Source organism: Petaurus breviceps, unplaced genomic scaffold (genome assembly GCF_028583685.1).
Source record: "Petaurus breviceps papuanus isolate PSGF00001 unplaced genomic scaffold, PetGlider_PUasm1.0 490, whole genome shotgun sequence".
Taxonomy (NCBI): domain Eukaryota; kingdom Metazoa; phylum Chordata; class Mammalia; order Diprotodontia; family Petauridae; genus Petaurus; species Petaurus breviceps.
Window position 1 is genome coordinate 231,369 of NW_027186352.1, and position 12,804 is coordinate 244,172.

General features: G+C 57.1%; 1 protein-coding gene across 2 annotated transcripts in view; it reads left to right on the forward strand.

The window, feature by feature from the left end:
• Positions 1-7,055, forward strand: part of TUBGCP2 (tubulin gamma complex component 2) — a 19,451-nt gene extending 12,396 nt beyond the window's left edge. The window contains exons 9-18 of one of the 2 annotated variants that reach the window (XM_069101677.1): positions 40-185; positions 1,451-1,631; positions 1,812-1,992; positions 2,581-2,753; positions 3,414-3,542; positions 4,346-4,466; positions 4,951-5,094; positions 5,269-5,397; positions 5,856-6,019; positions 6,836-7,055. In XM_069101677.1, coding sequence (XP_068957778.1) covers positions 40-185; positions 1,451-1,631; positions 1,812-1,992; positions 2,581-2,753; positions 3,414-3,542; positions 4,346-4,466; positions 4,951-5,094; positions 5,269-5,397; positions 5,856-6,019; positions 6,836-6,947 — 1,480 coding nt within the window. In that variant the 3' untranslated portion in view covers positions 6,948-7,055. The remainder of the gene's footprint in view (positions 1-39; positions 186-1,450; positions 1,632-1,811; positions 1,993-2,580; positions 2,754-3,413; positions 3,543-4,345; positions 4,467-4,950; positions 5,095-5,268; positions 5,398-5,855; positions 6,020-6,835) is intronic. The other variant, XM_069101676.1, reaches the window with a different exon arrangement.
• Positions 7,056-12,804: the final 5,749 nt, after the last annotated feature.

A 12,804-nucleotide genomic window follows, 5' to 3' on the forward strand; every position in this document is an offset into this window, starting at 1 on the left:
TGACACTCCCTTCTTCCTTCTTCTAAACAAATGACCCAGCGAATTCATGGTGGAGGAGCATGAGCTTCAGAAAGAGAAGATCCAGGAAGATTACAATGACAAGTACTGGGACCAGCGGTACACCGTCGTCCAGCCACAGATCCCTTCTTTCCTCCAGAAGATGGCGGACAAGATCCTCAGCACAGGTGAGGGGAGAGGGTCTGCCCGGGGCTGTGGGGCTGTGCCTCAGTCACCTGGACATCCTCTTCTCTCTGGGCTCTGTGTCCCTGGTGCCTTCAGTTGGGCCACTTAGCAGCCTGGCCCGGCTCGGGTGGAGGCCTTTGGGGCTCTGTCCAGGGCATCTGGGCTTACCCTGGCCCCTCTGCCACAACCTTGTACAAGCACCTCCGCTCCCTTATCAAAGGATGGCAGTGGAGGCAGGGGGACCTTCCCACTTGGCACATCCATCCCCATCCCCTCCCAGCTTCAGATCACCTGCACACTGGCTGTTGTCTGGCATCTCTTTGGTCACAGGTGCTGGGTGCACAGTGTGGTGACCACCCCCCTTATCCTGTCCAGCTCTTGGTGAAGCCACACTGGGGTTCACAGGTCACTGCCGGGAGTCAGTGTGGCCAAAGTCCCTGGCCGAGGGCTGCCCTCTTTCTGGACCTTGGAACACTGGCCATTGTCATCTGCGGTCTCTGTGATCTTCATGGGAGACTGGCAGCCTCTCATCAGGCCCCTGTGCCAGCTCTCTCCCCCACCTGCCCTGCTCTCGCTCTTGTACCTGTGCCCCTCCCCTGCAGAGCCTTCCTGAGCAGCAGCACCTAATTCTGGCCCCGCTACTGTGCTCTGCGCCTATGCCCGCACACCCTCCTAGACTTAGCTGTGTCTCCACTCTCAGGCCATGCTTCCTTCCTGCGGCTCTCTCCCAGTGGGCCCGGGCCTTGTTTCCAGCTTTTTGCTCCCCACTGAGGGCTGCTATCAATCCTTGGGGGTGCCTGGAGCCTTTCTGTGACCATTGCACTGACCTCGTCAGCCCTCTGCCGAGCTGGCCAGTCACCTAGTCAGAGGGCACAGCCGTCGGTGCCTCTGAATCCTCTCCCCACATGCTAGGCCTCTCTTGCCACATCTGCAGAATGGGGAGTCGGCCTCAGATGTGTTTCCAGGGTTGCAGTGGGGAACGACTCCTCAGCCACTTTTGTGCCCTCCCGCTGCCGTTCCTTTTAGCGGAGGAAAAAGCAGGCGCCGGAGAGTGACCCATGCTCTCCTCACCCTTTGGGACTGTGCTGGGGTCGTCCCATCCCTCCCGCTTTGATCAGCGTGGAAACTGAGGCAGCCGAGGAGTGGAGGGACCCGGGCCAAGGAGACCAGGCAGAGTTCGGGTGGAGAGCCCCAAGGGCAGCGGAGGGCAAGGCTTCCGCCCACCCCCTCCTCAATGCTGGGCGACCCGCCTCCTTCGTCCTTCCAGGCAAATATCTGAACGTGGTCCGAGAGTGCGGCCACGACGTGACCTGCCCCGTGGCCAAGGAGATCGTCTACACTCTGAAGGAACGAGCCTATGTGGAGCAGATCGAAAAGGCCTTCAACTACGCGAGCAAAGTGCTGCTGGACTTCCTGATGGAGGAGAAGGAGCTCGTGGCGCACTTGAGGTGATGGCGAGCTCTGCGCTCAGCCCTGGGCAGCTGTGACCTGGTGGCAACGTGGCGCCTGGAAGCCTTTCCAGGACCCTGGGGGGAGGGGTCGGGCAGAGGGCCAGCCTTGCCGGGCTTCTGACACCCCGCAGAGGGCAGGCCTTGCCCCCATTCTGACACCCCGCCTCGGGCCCGCAGGTCCATCAAACACTACTTCCTCATGGACCAGGGCGACTTCTTTGTGCATTTCATGGACCTCACGGAGGAAGAGCTGAAGAAGCCCGTGGACGACATCATCCCCACCCGGCTGGAGGCTCTGCTGGAGCTGGCCCTCCGGATGAGCACAGCCAACACCGACCCCTTCAAGGACGATCTGAAGGTGAACTACTAGGGCAAGCCTCTGCCTCTGGGGGGCGGGTCATAGAAAGGCTCCCTGCACCCCCTGGGGAGGGGGGAGGGGAAGGAGGAGGGGAAGGGGGCGGGGAAGGGGGAGGGGAGGGAGGGCAGCTCCATGGGGGTGGGGCAGGGCAGGCCATCATGCTCCCAGGAGGTTCAGGCCCATTGGCTGTCCCAGTCACTGGGTCCAGGTCAAAGGGCCTTCCCACACGCTCCCCAGCTCTTCTAGTCATGTCTTGGGACAGCATGGCAGGGATCCTGGGGGAGTCACAGATTTTGGAAGGGAGGGGTTGGCCACAAGGAGAGCTTCTCAGACTAGGGCTGTCCAGAGAGGACGGCCCCCTCCTCTCACTGCCCTCCTGTGGGCCCTCCGTTGGCTTCTCTGTCCCATCTGGATCCGCCCTCTGGGAACACATGGAACAAGGCTAGCCCCTTGTCTTGTGTTCAGTCCTCATGGGAGGTGGCCCCAGGGCCTCTCCAGGGCTGACTGCCCCCCCTCCCTCAGCCCTACTGAGCGAGGGGAGGGGCTTCTGCTGGGGGGACCCACATGGCTTCTCTCGACCTCTCATAGATCGACCTGATGCCTCATGACCTCATCACACAGCTTTTGAGAGTTCTCGCCATAGAAACCAAACAGGAAAAGTCCATCATTAATGCTGACCCCACTGAGCTTACTTTGAGCGGCCTGGAAGCCTTTTCTTTTGATTACATCGTGAAGTGGCCACTTTCACTGATTATCAACAGGTAGAGAATCCCTCCCCTGGGCTGGCAGGGCTGTCCTCAGTTTCCCTATGCATCTAGCCTCCCCATGGTGTCGGTCACCAGGCATGGCTTAAGAGGCGGTGAGGACCAGCACCCCAAGAGCTGCCATCTGTACTGGTGGAAGGGCTAGGCACCAGTAGGATGTTAGGGTCAGGGTCAGAAAGCATGGAGGTCAAGAATGGATCCAAGAAGGCAGCTCTGGTCAGCCTCGAGGGCTTGTCCATCCTGCGGCAGAACCTCTGAGGGGCTGATTGGGCCCCAGTCCCAAAGGCTGGACCAAGAGTGTTCACTGTCCCACTGGAGTGGGTGTGAGGGGTGGGAAGTGCAGGGGGGTGTGCCCTGTGGGTGTGCAACATGGATGCCTTGTGTGCACATGGTGGGCAGAGGTGTGTCACGGGCATGCACACATGTATACATGCATGTAGGTGTGTATTTGTGTGATGTGAGCCTGTCTGTGGCATATGCTGACATGACTACACGTGTGTGTGGCCCAGATGTGCAGTTATGGCAGGTCTCCATGCAAGCACGTGTGTGCGTGTGTGTGGTGCAGGTGCACTGCGGTGTGTGTGCTCCATGCATGGTGGGCCACAGAGGGCAGCCCTGCCAGCAGCGGTCACACCGCTCCTCCCACCTCCGTCCTAGGAAGGCGCTCACCCGCTACCAGATGCTCTTCCGGCACATGTTCTACTGCAAGCATGTGGAAAGGCAGCTCTGCAATGTCTGGATCAGCAACAAGACGGCCAAGCAGTTCTCCCTGCCCTGCGCCAAGTGGTGGGTGGAGGGCTGGGCCCCTGTGGAGTGGGTGAGGGGTGAGGGCTGGAGAGCAGGTGAGAAGACTCTGGTTTGGAGGCTCCCCCCCCCCACCATGGTGCCCAGCCAGGAAGACCCCTCCCCCCTGCATACCAGAGCCAAGGGAAACACGATGATTGGAGAGGGGCAGACGTTAGAGTGACTCTTCAGTGAGTGGCCTTCCAGGCCCGGAGAGGAGTGTGACCTGGGCCCCCAGCCAAAACAGGGCTCAGCGCCTTCTTTGGGGTTCTCCTGGCCCTTCACCCTAGTGGGCACAATTCTGCACCAGGAGTTGGGAAGAGCCACACTCTACCCCTGGCCCTCACGAACCATGTGATGCTACAATAGGCATGTAATTGCTGTCTGCCTCAGTTTCCTCATCAGTGAAATGGGCATCATCCTAGCTCTCAAAGGAGGTGCCATGTTGTTAAGGCCTTCTAGACCTAGGGATGGCAACACTGTTTATTCTGAGGAGATTGATGCCTGCATACCACACACACTCAAGTGTACACTCATGCGTGTATCCTCACAAACATATGCACTTGCACATATATGTGCATGTGTGCCCACATACACTCCTGTGTGCTAACACACTCGCATGCACACACATGCTTATGTGTGCACCCTCACAAACATGCACTTACACTCGCATGCACACTCATGTACATGCATGCCCACATACACTCACGTGTATACTCCTGTGTGCTCACACACTTGTGTGCACACTTGTACAGTCACACTTGCCCACGCATGCTGAGATTCCCCCATCCGTTTTATTGCTTCAGGTTCGCCGGTGCTTTCACACTGAGACAGCGTATGTTGAACTTTGTCCAAAATATCCAGTATTACATGATGTTCGAGGTGATGGAGCCCACCTGGCACATCCTGGAGAAGAATCTGAAGTCGGTGGGTGCTGGTCTCCCTGCGCAGCTGGTGAAGGACAAAGTCGGGGTGGGGGCCTGCAGTCTGCCGGAGGGACCCTCCTGGCCTGTGCTGGTGAAGGAATGGTCCCATGACGGCCAGGGAGGGGAAGGCCGGGGAGCCTGATGGGGCTGGAGGTGTGGCGGCGCAGGGGACACGCCAAGCCTGACCCGGACAGCCAGGGATAGAGAGCTGGCCATCAGAGGCCCCTTAGCATTTGCCCCAGGAGGAGCATGATGACAAATCCCCAGGTTTCTCCTGCCCACAAGAAAGGAAATGGGCATTTATTAAGTGCCTACTCGGTGACCGGCAGGCACTCAGGACCTGGGATACAGAGACTGGCAGCTAGGAGAGCCCCCGGGGGTCGCACAGGGGCAGGGAGGGGGGCGGTGGAGGAGGCAAACCCCGGGCCCTGCAGGGGAGGGTAGCGGTCCTCTCCTGCCCGGGCACCCAGAGCACGCTCCCACAGGCGTCCAACATCGACGACGTCCTCAGCCACCACACGAGTTTCTTGGACAACTGTCTCAAGGACTGTATGCTCACGAACCCGGAGTTGCTGAAGATCTTCTCCAAGCTGATGTCGGTGTGCGTCATGTTCACAAACTGCATGCAGGTCAGCGAGGAGGAGGGGCCTGGGGTGGGGCGGAGCCTCAGCGGGGAGGAGGGGCCTGGGGGGGGGCGGAGTCTCAGCGGGGGGGTGGGGGGGGGGAGGGGCCTGGGGTGGGGCGGAGCCTCCGCGGGGGAGGGGCCTCTGCCCTTTTCACTTCCCTCTTCCCTTGCCCCAAAGAGATTCACCCAGAGCATGAAGTTGGACAGCGAACTGAGCCGCCCCGCTGCCGAGCCGGGCACCATGCTGGGCCCCCCCACGGAGGCCGAGCGTGCGGAGGAGGCGCTCAAGAGGAAGCTGGCCACAAAGGTGAGCGCCCCCGCCCTTGGCACCCCTAGTCTGTGGGAGCGGAGGGGGAGGGGGGCAGCCCGCCTTAAGCCCCAGTTGCGCTTTGAAGACTCCTCATTTGCGGCTCGAAACCGCTGTGGGAGCAGGGTGGCTGCTGTTATCGACTCCATTGTACATTTAGGGAAACTGAGGCTTACAGTGGTGAAGTGACTTCAGGAGTGTCTGAGGCTGGACTTGAACCTGGGTCCTCCAGACTCCTGGTCAGCTGCAGCAGAGCTGCCCCGCTCTCTAAGACAAGGGCCGTGTAGTGGCGTGCCCTCCAGCCTGTCCCTCTCTGTGGCTGTAAGATGGGGCCATGCCCGGCTCTACCTGCTGCCACAGGCCTCAGCTTGCTAACCTGTGAAGTGGGCCGACAAGGTGTGAGCGCCCATTGTCCGTGGCACCGGGGTCAGAGTCCTGACAGGGGCCTACCCTTTCAGTATTTGGCAGAGCACGTGGATACTCTTCAGCTGACTTCGGGGTTTGAGGCCACCATCAACAAGTTTGATAAGAACTTCTCCACCCATCTCCTCGACCTCTTGGATAAACTGAGTGTGTTCAGCACCAATGATTGTGAGCACAGCATGGTCAGTGTCATCTCCAGGTAAGGGGGCCCCACAGGGAGCGTGCATTTATGGAGCACCAACTGTGTGCCAGAGACCAAGAGGCAGCCCCTGCTCTCCAAAATCAGAGAGGTCTTCCTGCTACGGGCGTACCCAGCACCTCCCCCAGACCCTGTGCCCTGTGCCTCCCACCCTTCCCTCTTCAAGCCTTTGAGCACCCACCCCATGTGCAAGGGGCAGGAGTGGACTACGAGTGGCCTTGAAACACCTAAGTATTCCCCAGGCCTTCCCTCCCCCCCCTTGGGGGGGGGGGGGGGGGGCGTCCTGTACTCAGGAGAGGAACAAAAACAGGAAATCAGTCCACACACTGAGAAAAGTCTGACCCCAGGTGTGATATCTACCCCCCTGAAAGTGGATTCCCCCACCACCCCTACAGAGCTAGACCCTCCCTTTGTGGGTCAAAGTGCCTTTGGCTTTGGTTTGCCTTTTCCTTATGTGATTCAGGTATTTGAAATGTCCATCCCCAAATAAGTCAGCAAAGGCAGTTGAAGCATTTATTATACACTCACTGTATACCAGGCACAGTGGTCCATGTCCCTGCCTCCAAGAAGCTTGCACTCTAATGGGGGGAAGGGACAGCAGGGAGACCAGAAGAACAATGCCAGACGGGAGGAGAGGGGAGGGCAGCTGGTGGCCCGAGCCCCAGGTGCCAGGGCAGGCCACAAAAATCAGACACAGTGACCAGTGGTTCACAGCCCTGGGGTCCCGGGGGAGAGATAGGAAGAGATGTCTCCCCCTGATCTCTGCCTTCTCTGGGGGCCAGGGAGCATCACATCCAGCTCCTTCCTTCCCCACAGGCTGGACTTCAATGGTTTCTACACAGAGAGGCTGGAGCGCTTGTCAGCAGAGAGAAGCCAGAAGGTGGTGGCCCCAGTGCCTGTGGCCAGAGCACCACTACCGGTGCAGTGAAGAGCCTGGGGCAGCCCTGGGAGGGCTTCTATCTGGTGCAAGGCTGCAGGGGATCAGGATGGGCTGTGTATTTACAGTAGAGACATTAAAAAAGTGAATGTCATTGTCTCCTCTGTGTCTGCCCAGTGCACGGATGCTTTGGCTGCTGCAGGGGTCTGCCAGGACACTGCTGTCCATTCCCTCCCTGGGGAGCCCTCACTGGCCCAGGACCCCACACGGGTGCCCAGCTCTCCCCTGACATTCAGCAAGCCCTTGGCACAGAATGAAGCTGCAGGAATGACCCACCAGAGCTGAGCCTGCAGTCAGGAAAACCCGAGTTCAAATTCTGCTCAGGCACAGATAAGCTTGGTGGCGCTGGGCAAGTCCTTTTGCTGATGCCTGTCTCAGTTTCCTGTCCTGTAAAATGGGAGCCATAATAACACCTACCTCCTAGGGTTATAGGAAGGTCCAGTGAGATCCTGTTTGTGAAGTACCAGTGTGCATTAGGGCTCTTTTGCTCTGGGGTCCCATTTCCCACCCCGCTGTTCCGGGCCTCGGTTTCTTCCACTGTAAATGGGGCAATTATTTAGGGTTGGTTGTGAGGACCAAACACAGTCCCCTTTAAAGTGCTCTAGAAATGGGAGCCATTGTCTTGGAGGTTCCAGCTTAAGGAGGCAGAGGTGCTGGGGAGTGAGCCACTGACTGCCTGGTGTACTGTAATGCCAAAAGAAAGGCAACTTCCCAAGGTTCAGAATACCAGCATAGGTGCTCTCCATTTCATTCAGTGACCAACCAAGAACAGAGAAGATCAAAACATGACATCATTCCAAATACAGCATTTACTAAATGTGATTAAATAATCTCCAAGGACTACCCCACCCCAGGATTTTCCAATCATTCAATCAATTACAAAGTTCCTGGTCTAAATACTTCTCCACCCCTAGGCTATACCTTCATTTAGTCCACCACAAAGCCCCTCTTCTCAAATGGAGATTAGTTTCCAAACATAAGTAAAATACATTCATTTGCTCAACCATAGAACACAAAAAGGTCAAAAGTTCCCCACCCCTGGATCACAATTGAATCTACCCCAGAGTTACATCAAGTTTAAGCACAGCACCTAATACCCAAATGGAGGTCTTTTCTTCATCTTGACAGGAGGCAAGTTCTCAGCAATTTAGTTCCTGGGGAGACAAGGCTCAGCAAGGCCACAAGATACATTGCCAGTCCCTTCATCAATTCATCCTCTGTAGAACAGTCCTAGAACCCCTGAAAACATTAGCAAAACCCTCTCCCAGGATTTCTGTAAACATACAACCAGAAAATCCTTCTTCGGGGCTTCTGAACCAACAGAAAGGTTCCCAGACCCCTGCAACAACAGCACTGTCCTTCACCAGTGGACAGTATTCACTCTGTCTGCAGGACAGTCTCAGGGCTTCTTAGCCAAAAGCCAGGTTCCAGGACTTCTTCAACAACAGGACTGTCTTTCACCAGTGGACAAATCTGGCAAAACAACATCAAAATAGACAGACAAAGTACCAGCAAAACAGCCATGTCTCCTCAGTCCTTGGCAGCTCAGGGGGCAGGTCTCAAAAGTCCAGGGCGATTCAAAGTGGCCCCAGCAATCCTTCTCAGTCTCTCTCTCTGCCTCCACGTGGGTGCTGCTTCCAAAAAGGTCTTCTGCCTCTCTCTTGTCTCTCCAAATCTACGTCACCAGCTCCTCCCATTCAGGACTTTCTTTTCACATCAACAAGTCCATCCCACAGGTGGGATTAACAAGCTCTGGGTTTTAACACAATCAATTTGAAAACCAAGCCAATACAGGGGAATCTTTAATTGCCATTACTATCACACCTGGCCAGTCCTGCTGGAATCTGCCCTGAGGGACCCCACTAGGCCCCAGGGTTCCTGTTCCCACAGTAACACACACTCACAGGGGCCTACAGAAAGGTGAAGGTCGACCCAGCCCACAAACACAAGTCTACCACAGACACACAAGGGGGCCCCTCAGGAAAGCCTCATGGAGAAGGTGGGGTCTCAGCCAGGCTAGCTCTTAGAGCCCCCTCACCCTCTCCCTGCCCCCTCTTTTATAGGCTGGGGACCTGCCCGACGAAGCAGCTGGCTTCAAAGCCAGGTCCCCTGCTCCTGGTGCTGCCCCTGCCTTTGGCCAGGTGGCTGATTCTGGGGGTCTGGGTGAGGTAGTTAGCCACCTGTCTGGGCCTTGGGGTCTTGTAGGCAGGAAGGACTGGTCCTGGACCCCCAGAGGGCCCAGTGTGAGGATTTCGGAAAAGGAAAAGGGGGCCTTTCCCCTGCCCACCCCCTTGGTCTCTCTGTGGCTTCTCCGGCCCTGGTAATGTCATCTTTGTGTCTGTGGGCAGGAAGAGTGAGCCACCACACTTCCTGTGACAAGCCTCCTAGGGGTCATTTGGCAACAGCACGGAGCTTCCTTTCGCCACCCTGGAAGCAGCTTCTCTGGCAACACTTCCTTCCTGGGCATTTGTGGAAAGGACACTGCACACGGAGGGCCAGCCCCCCATCATGCCTCTCCAGATGCCCCCCACCCGTCAATGCTTTCTCAGTCTCTTCTGGCATCTTCGTCTTGTGGGCCTCCCCCCTGGGCCCCCCTTCATCTCCCATCATCTCCGTGCTGTTCATCCTCCGGCTTGTGTCCAGTGCCCATCTCCTGCACTCAAGACCATTGGACATCTGATGGCTTAAACTCAGCTTATCCAGAACAACTTTCTCCCCAAACCCATCTCTCACATTATCCCACACACTTGCTCAGTTGCCAGATGGGGTCCTCCCCACTATGGCCTTTCTCATCTCCATCACTTCCTTGCCCATCTCCTCGCGTCCAGATGGCTGTAGTAGGCCTCTTGTGGGTCTCTGCCCGGCCTAGCCATGCCTCCCTGGACATGAGGAGACCCTACTGCTCCATCACTTCTCAGGTGGTCATTTCCTTCCTGTCCATCCACACCTGGCACGTCATCAAGAGTAAATGTTTGTTGAGTGTGCTGTGAAGGAAGGGGGAGGGAGGGCAGGGCTGCCTTCTGAGCCCCTTCTGGGGCCAGTGTGGAAAGGGCAGGCACAGAAAGTGGGGCTTTACGTGCCCGCTTAGCCATTTTCAGGGACCTACTGTGCGCCCAGCTCTGGGGTACCTCTTCCAAGAGGAGGGAAGAAGACAGTCGACCTTAAGGAGCTCCCAGTCTAAGGAAGGAGAGAGAGGAAGGGGCTAGGGAGGCTTCCTGTAGGACCTGGGGTTTTAACTGGAACTAGAAGGAAGCCTTCCAGACCTTGGGCCACCAGAAGGACTGGAAAGCGGAGAGGAAAACCTTCAGGACAAAGGCCACCTGTGGCTGGGTGTCTGAGCTGAAGGAGGCTGTAGATGTTGTCCACTGGCCCAGAGAGGGGCAGGAGGCCGCTTGTCCCTGTGGGGCTGGGCCTGCTCAGCAGGTCTCTCCCAATTTGCTGTCCAGACACCTAGTCTGCATTCAGGGTGTGCTGGACCTCTTTTCGCATCTTTGGGGGAGACCAGTAACCAGCACTGGGTGATCAAAGGGAGACAATGGCACAGGTAGAGGGGTCTCCCCAAAGAACCCCCAGAAAGGTAGAGGTGGGAGGGTCCTTGGGTGTGGTCAGGCCCAGTTCTGCCATTTTATAAGAAACTGAGGTCCAGAGGGGATGTCCCAGATGTCAGTGGTGTCCTGGGGGGCTCATCTGTTATCTCATGGGCTGCCAGAGGAGGGGACAGTGGCCCTACACGTGAATAAACAAGCCCTGTTTGGGGAGAGGTGGGATAGGGTCAGAGCATAGAGGGACCATGGAAGTAACCCTTGCAGGTGGGTGACATGACAAAGTCTGAGCCTGGACCTCATCCTAGGATGGAGGGAAAGGACAGGACCAAGGGGGTTCCACACTGGGAAGGCCTGGCAAGGAGGAATGGACTTGGAGAGGGCGCTGGGGGGAACCAGGAGCAGAGAGGAGGTGACCTCAACAACGCCCCCCTGCCTGGTGTTTCCAGGCCTTTACCATCCCATGGTCACCCCCTGGACTCTTACAGCTTCCTTCCCCCTGGTCTCCCTGTGTCCAGTGGCTCAGACCACATCGCTGCGTCACACAGCATGGCTGTGGTGGGGTTGGGGTCAGGGGCTTGACCGACAGTCACCTCTGTGTTTCACTTGTCTGCTTTGTAAAATGAGGCGGTTGGATTGACTCAGAAGGGCCCTTCACCTCATTCCCCACAACCATGTCAATGATTCCTCACTGGTACGGAATAAAGGTCAAACCACTTAACCTGGGGTTCAGGGCCAGCCACAGCTACCTGGGGCTGTCTTTTTCCTCCCCAGCTTCATCTTCCCCTCCTCCCCCCACCTTCCGTTTGCTCCCACCAGAGGCCACTGGAAGGGGGCAGTCAGAGCGGCCTTCAGAAGCAGCTGGCCCCACTTGTGGGAGGTTCTAGATAACCCAATGAGCAAATATTAGTTCACCCACAGATTGTGTCCTGAGAGTTTTCACGGAGCTAAGAGCTAGGGATGGAGAGGGGGGCAAAAGCTCCAAGTCCAGAGGGGCAGGCAGCACCCAAACGATTCATTGGGTGGATGTGGGACCACACATGGGAGGTGGAAGGAGACCGACAGGGGAGGCAGCCCACCCGCTTCCTCGGGATGCTCATTCCCCCATGGGGACTCATAGGACATGCCTCCTATGGCCTCCAGGGCTGCCAGTGTGCCCCCCCCCGGGACAGCCACCCCTACCCAGAAGCTCCCCAATGAAGGCAGGGAGTGTGGCTGCCTCCCCCCAGCTCAGCCCTTGGCCAAATCACTGACAAAATGCTAAGCAGCCCAGGGCCAGAGGAGTGCCTGGAACTGTCCAGCCTCCAAACAATGGAGCAAGAGGCAAGTGAGACTGGTGCAGAGAGAGGCCCTGGCCTCTCTCCACCCCCCATGTGTCGCCGCCCGAGCAGCCTGTCTCTTCTTGGAGCTGCCTTCTTTAGTCACACACACTCACATACACACTTGCACACGCATGCAATGCACATGCGTGTATGTGTACGCATGCACGTGTACAGGTGTGTGTGCACATGCGCACACATGCACCTGCCCCCACCAGCTGACTGGACTCCACTTAAAGGACAGGGGCATCCAGGCCCTTTGTCCACGGCCAGCTTCCGTTAGCCAGGTGGAATCTGCCGTCCAAGTTCATCATCACAGCATTCCGTCTGCATCCACATCTGGGTCCAGACAACTCTCTTCTTCTTCACCGAACGGCTTCGCCCTTGAGCACTCCCTAGGCCCCCTATGCTGGCATCCCATGGAGGATCTTGGCTCAGGGAATGCTACCTTCCCTTTCTCTGCATCCCCAACTCCAGGGTGCTCTTAGAGAGGACTTCCAGGACTGCGAGTCCCCTTCAGGGTCCTAGGGGTGCTGCCAAGGTGCTGGGGGGTAGTCTCCCCTCCCGTCAGCTCGAGCCCCCATTCTGGGTGTAGCCCTCCCAGTGTTGGCACCAACAGCTAGTGCCAGCCCCATTTCCTATGAGGTCTGTGGCTTCAAAGTTAGAGCAAAAACAGAAGTGCAGACTTTTCCCCTCACACCCTAGGGACCCTTCAACCACCTGTCTCTGGCACTGGCACAGTTTTTAGGCCTTTGATGTATTATGGGTCAGTGAAGCTGATTTTCTCCTCTTTCATTTTTGTCTTTAAAAATCACTGTTTGGGGGCAGCTAGGTGGCTCCATGAATAGAGCACTGGCCCTGGAGCCAGGAGGACCTGAGTTCAAATCCAGCCTCAGATACTTAACAATTACTAGCTATGCGACCTTGGGCAAGTCACTTAACCCCAATTGCCCTGCCTTCCCCCCTCCAAAAAGACAAAAACAAAAC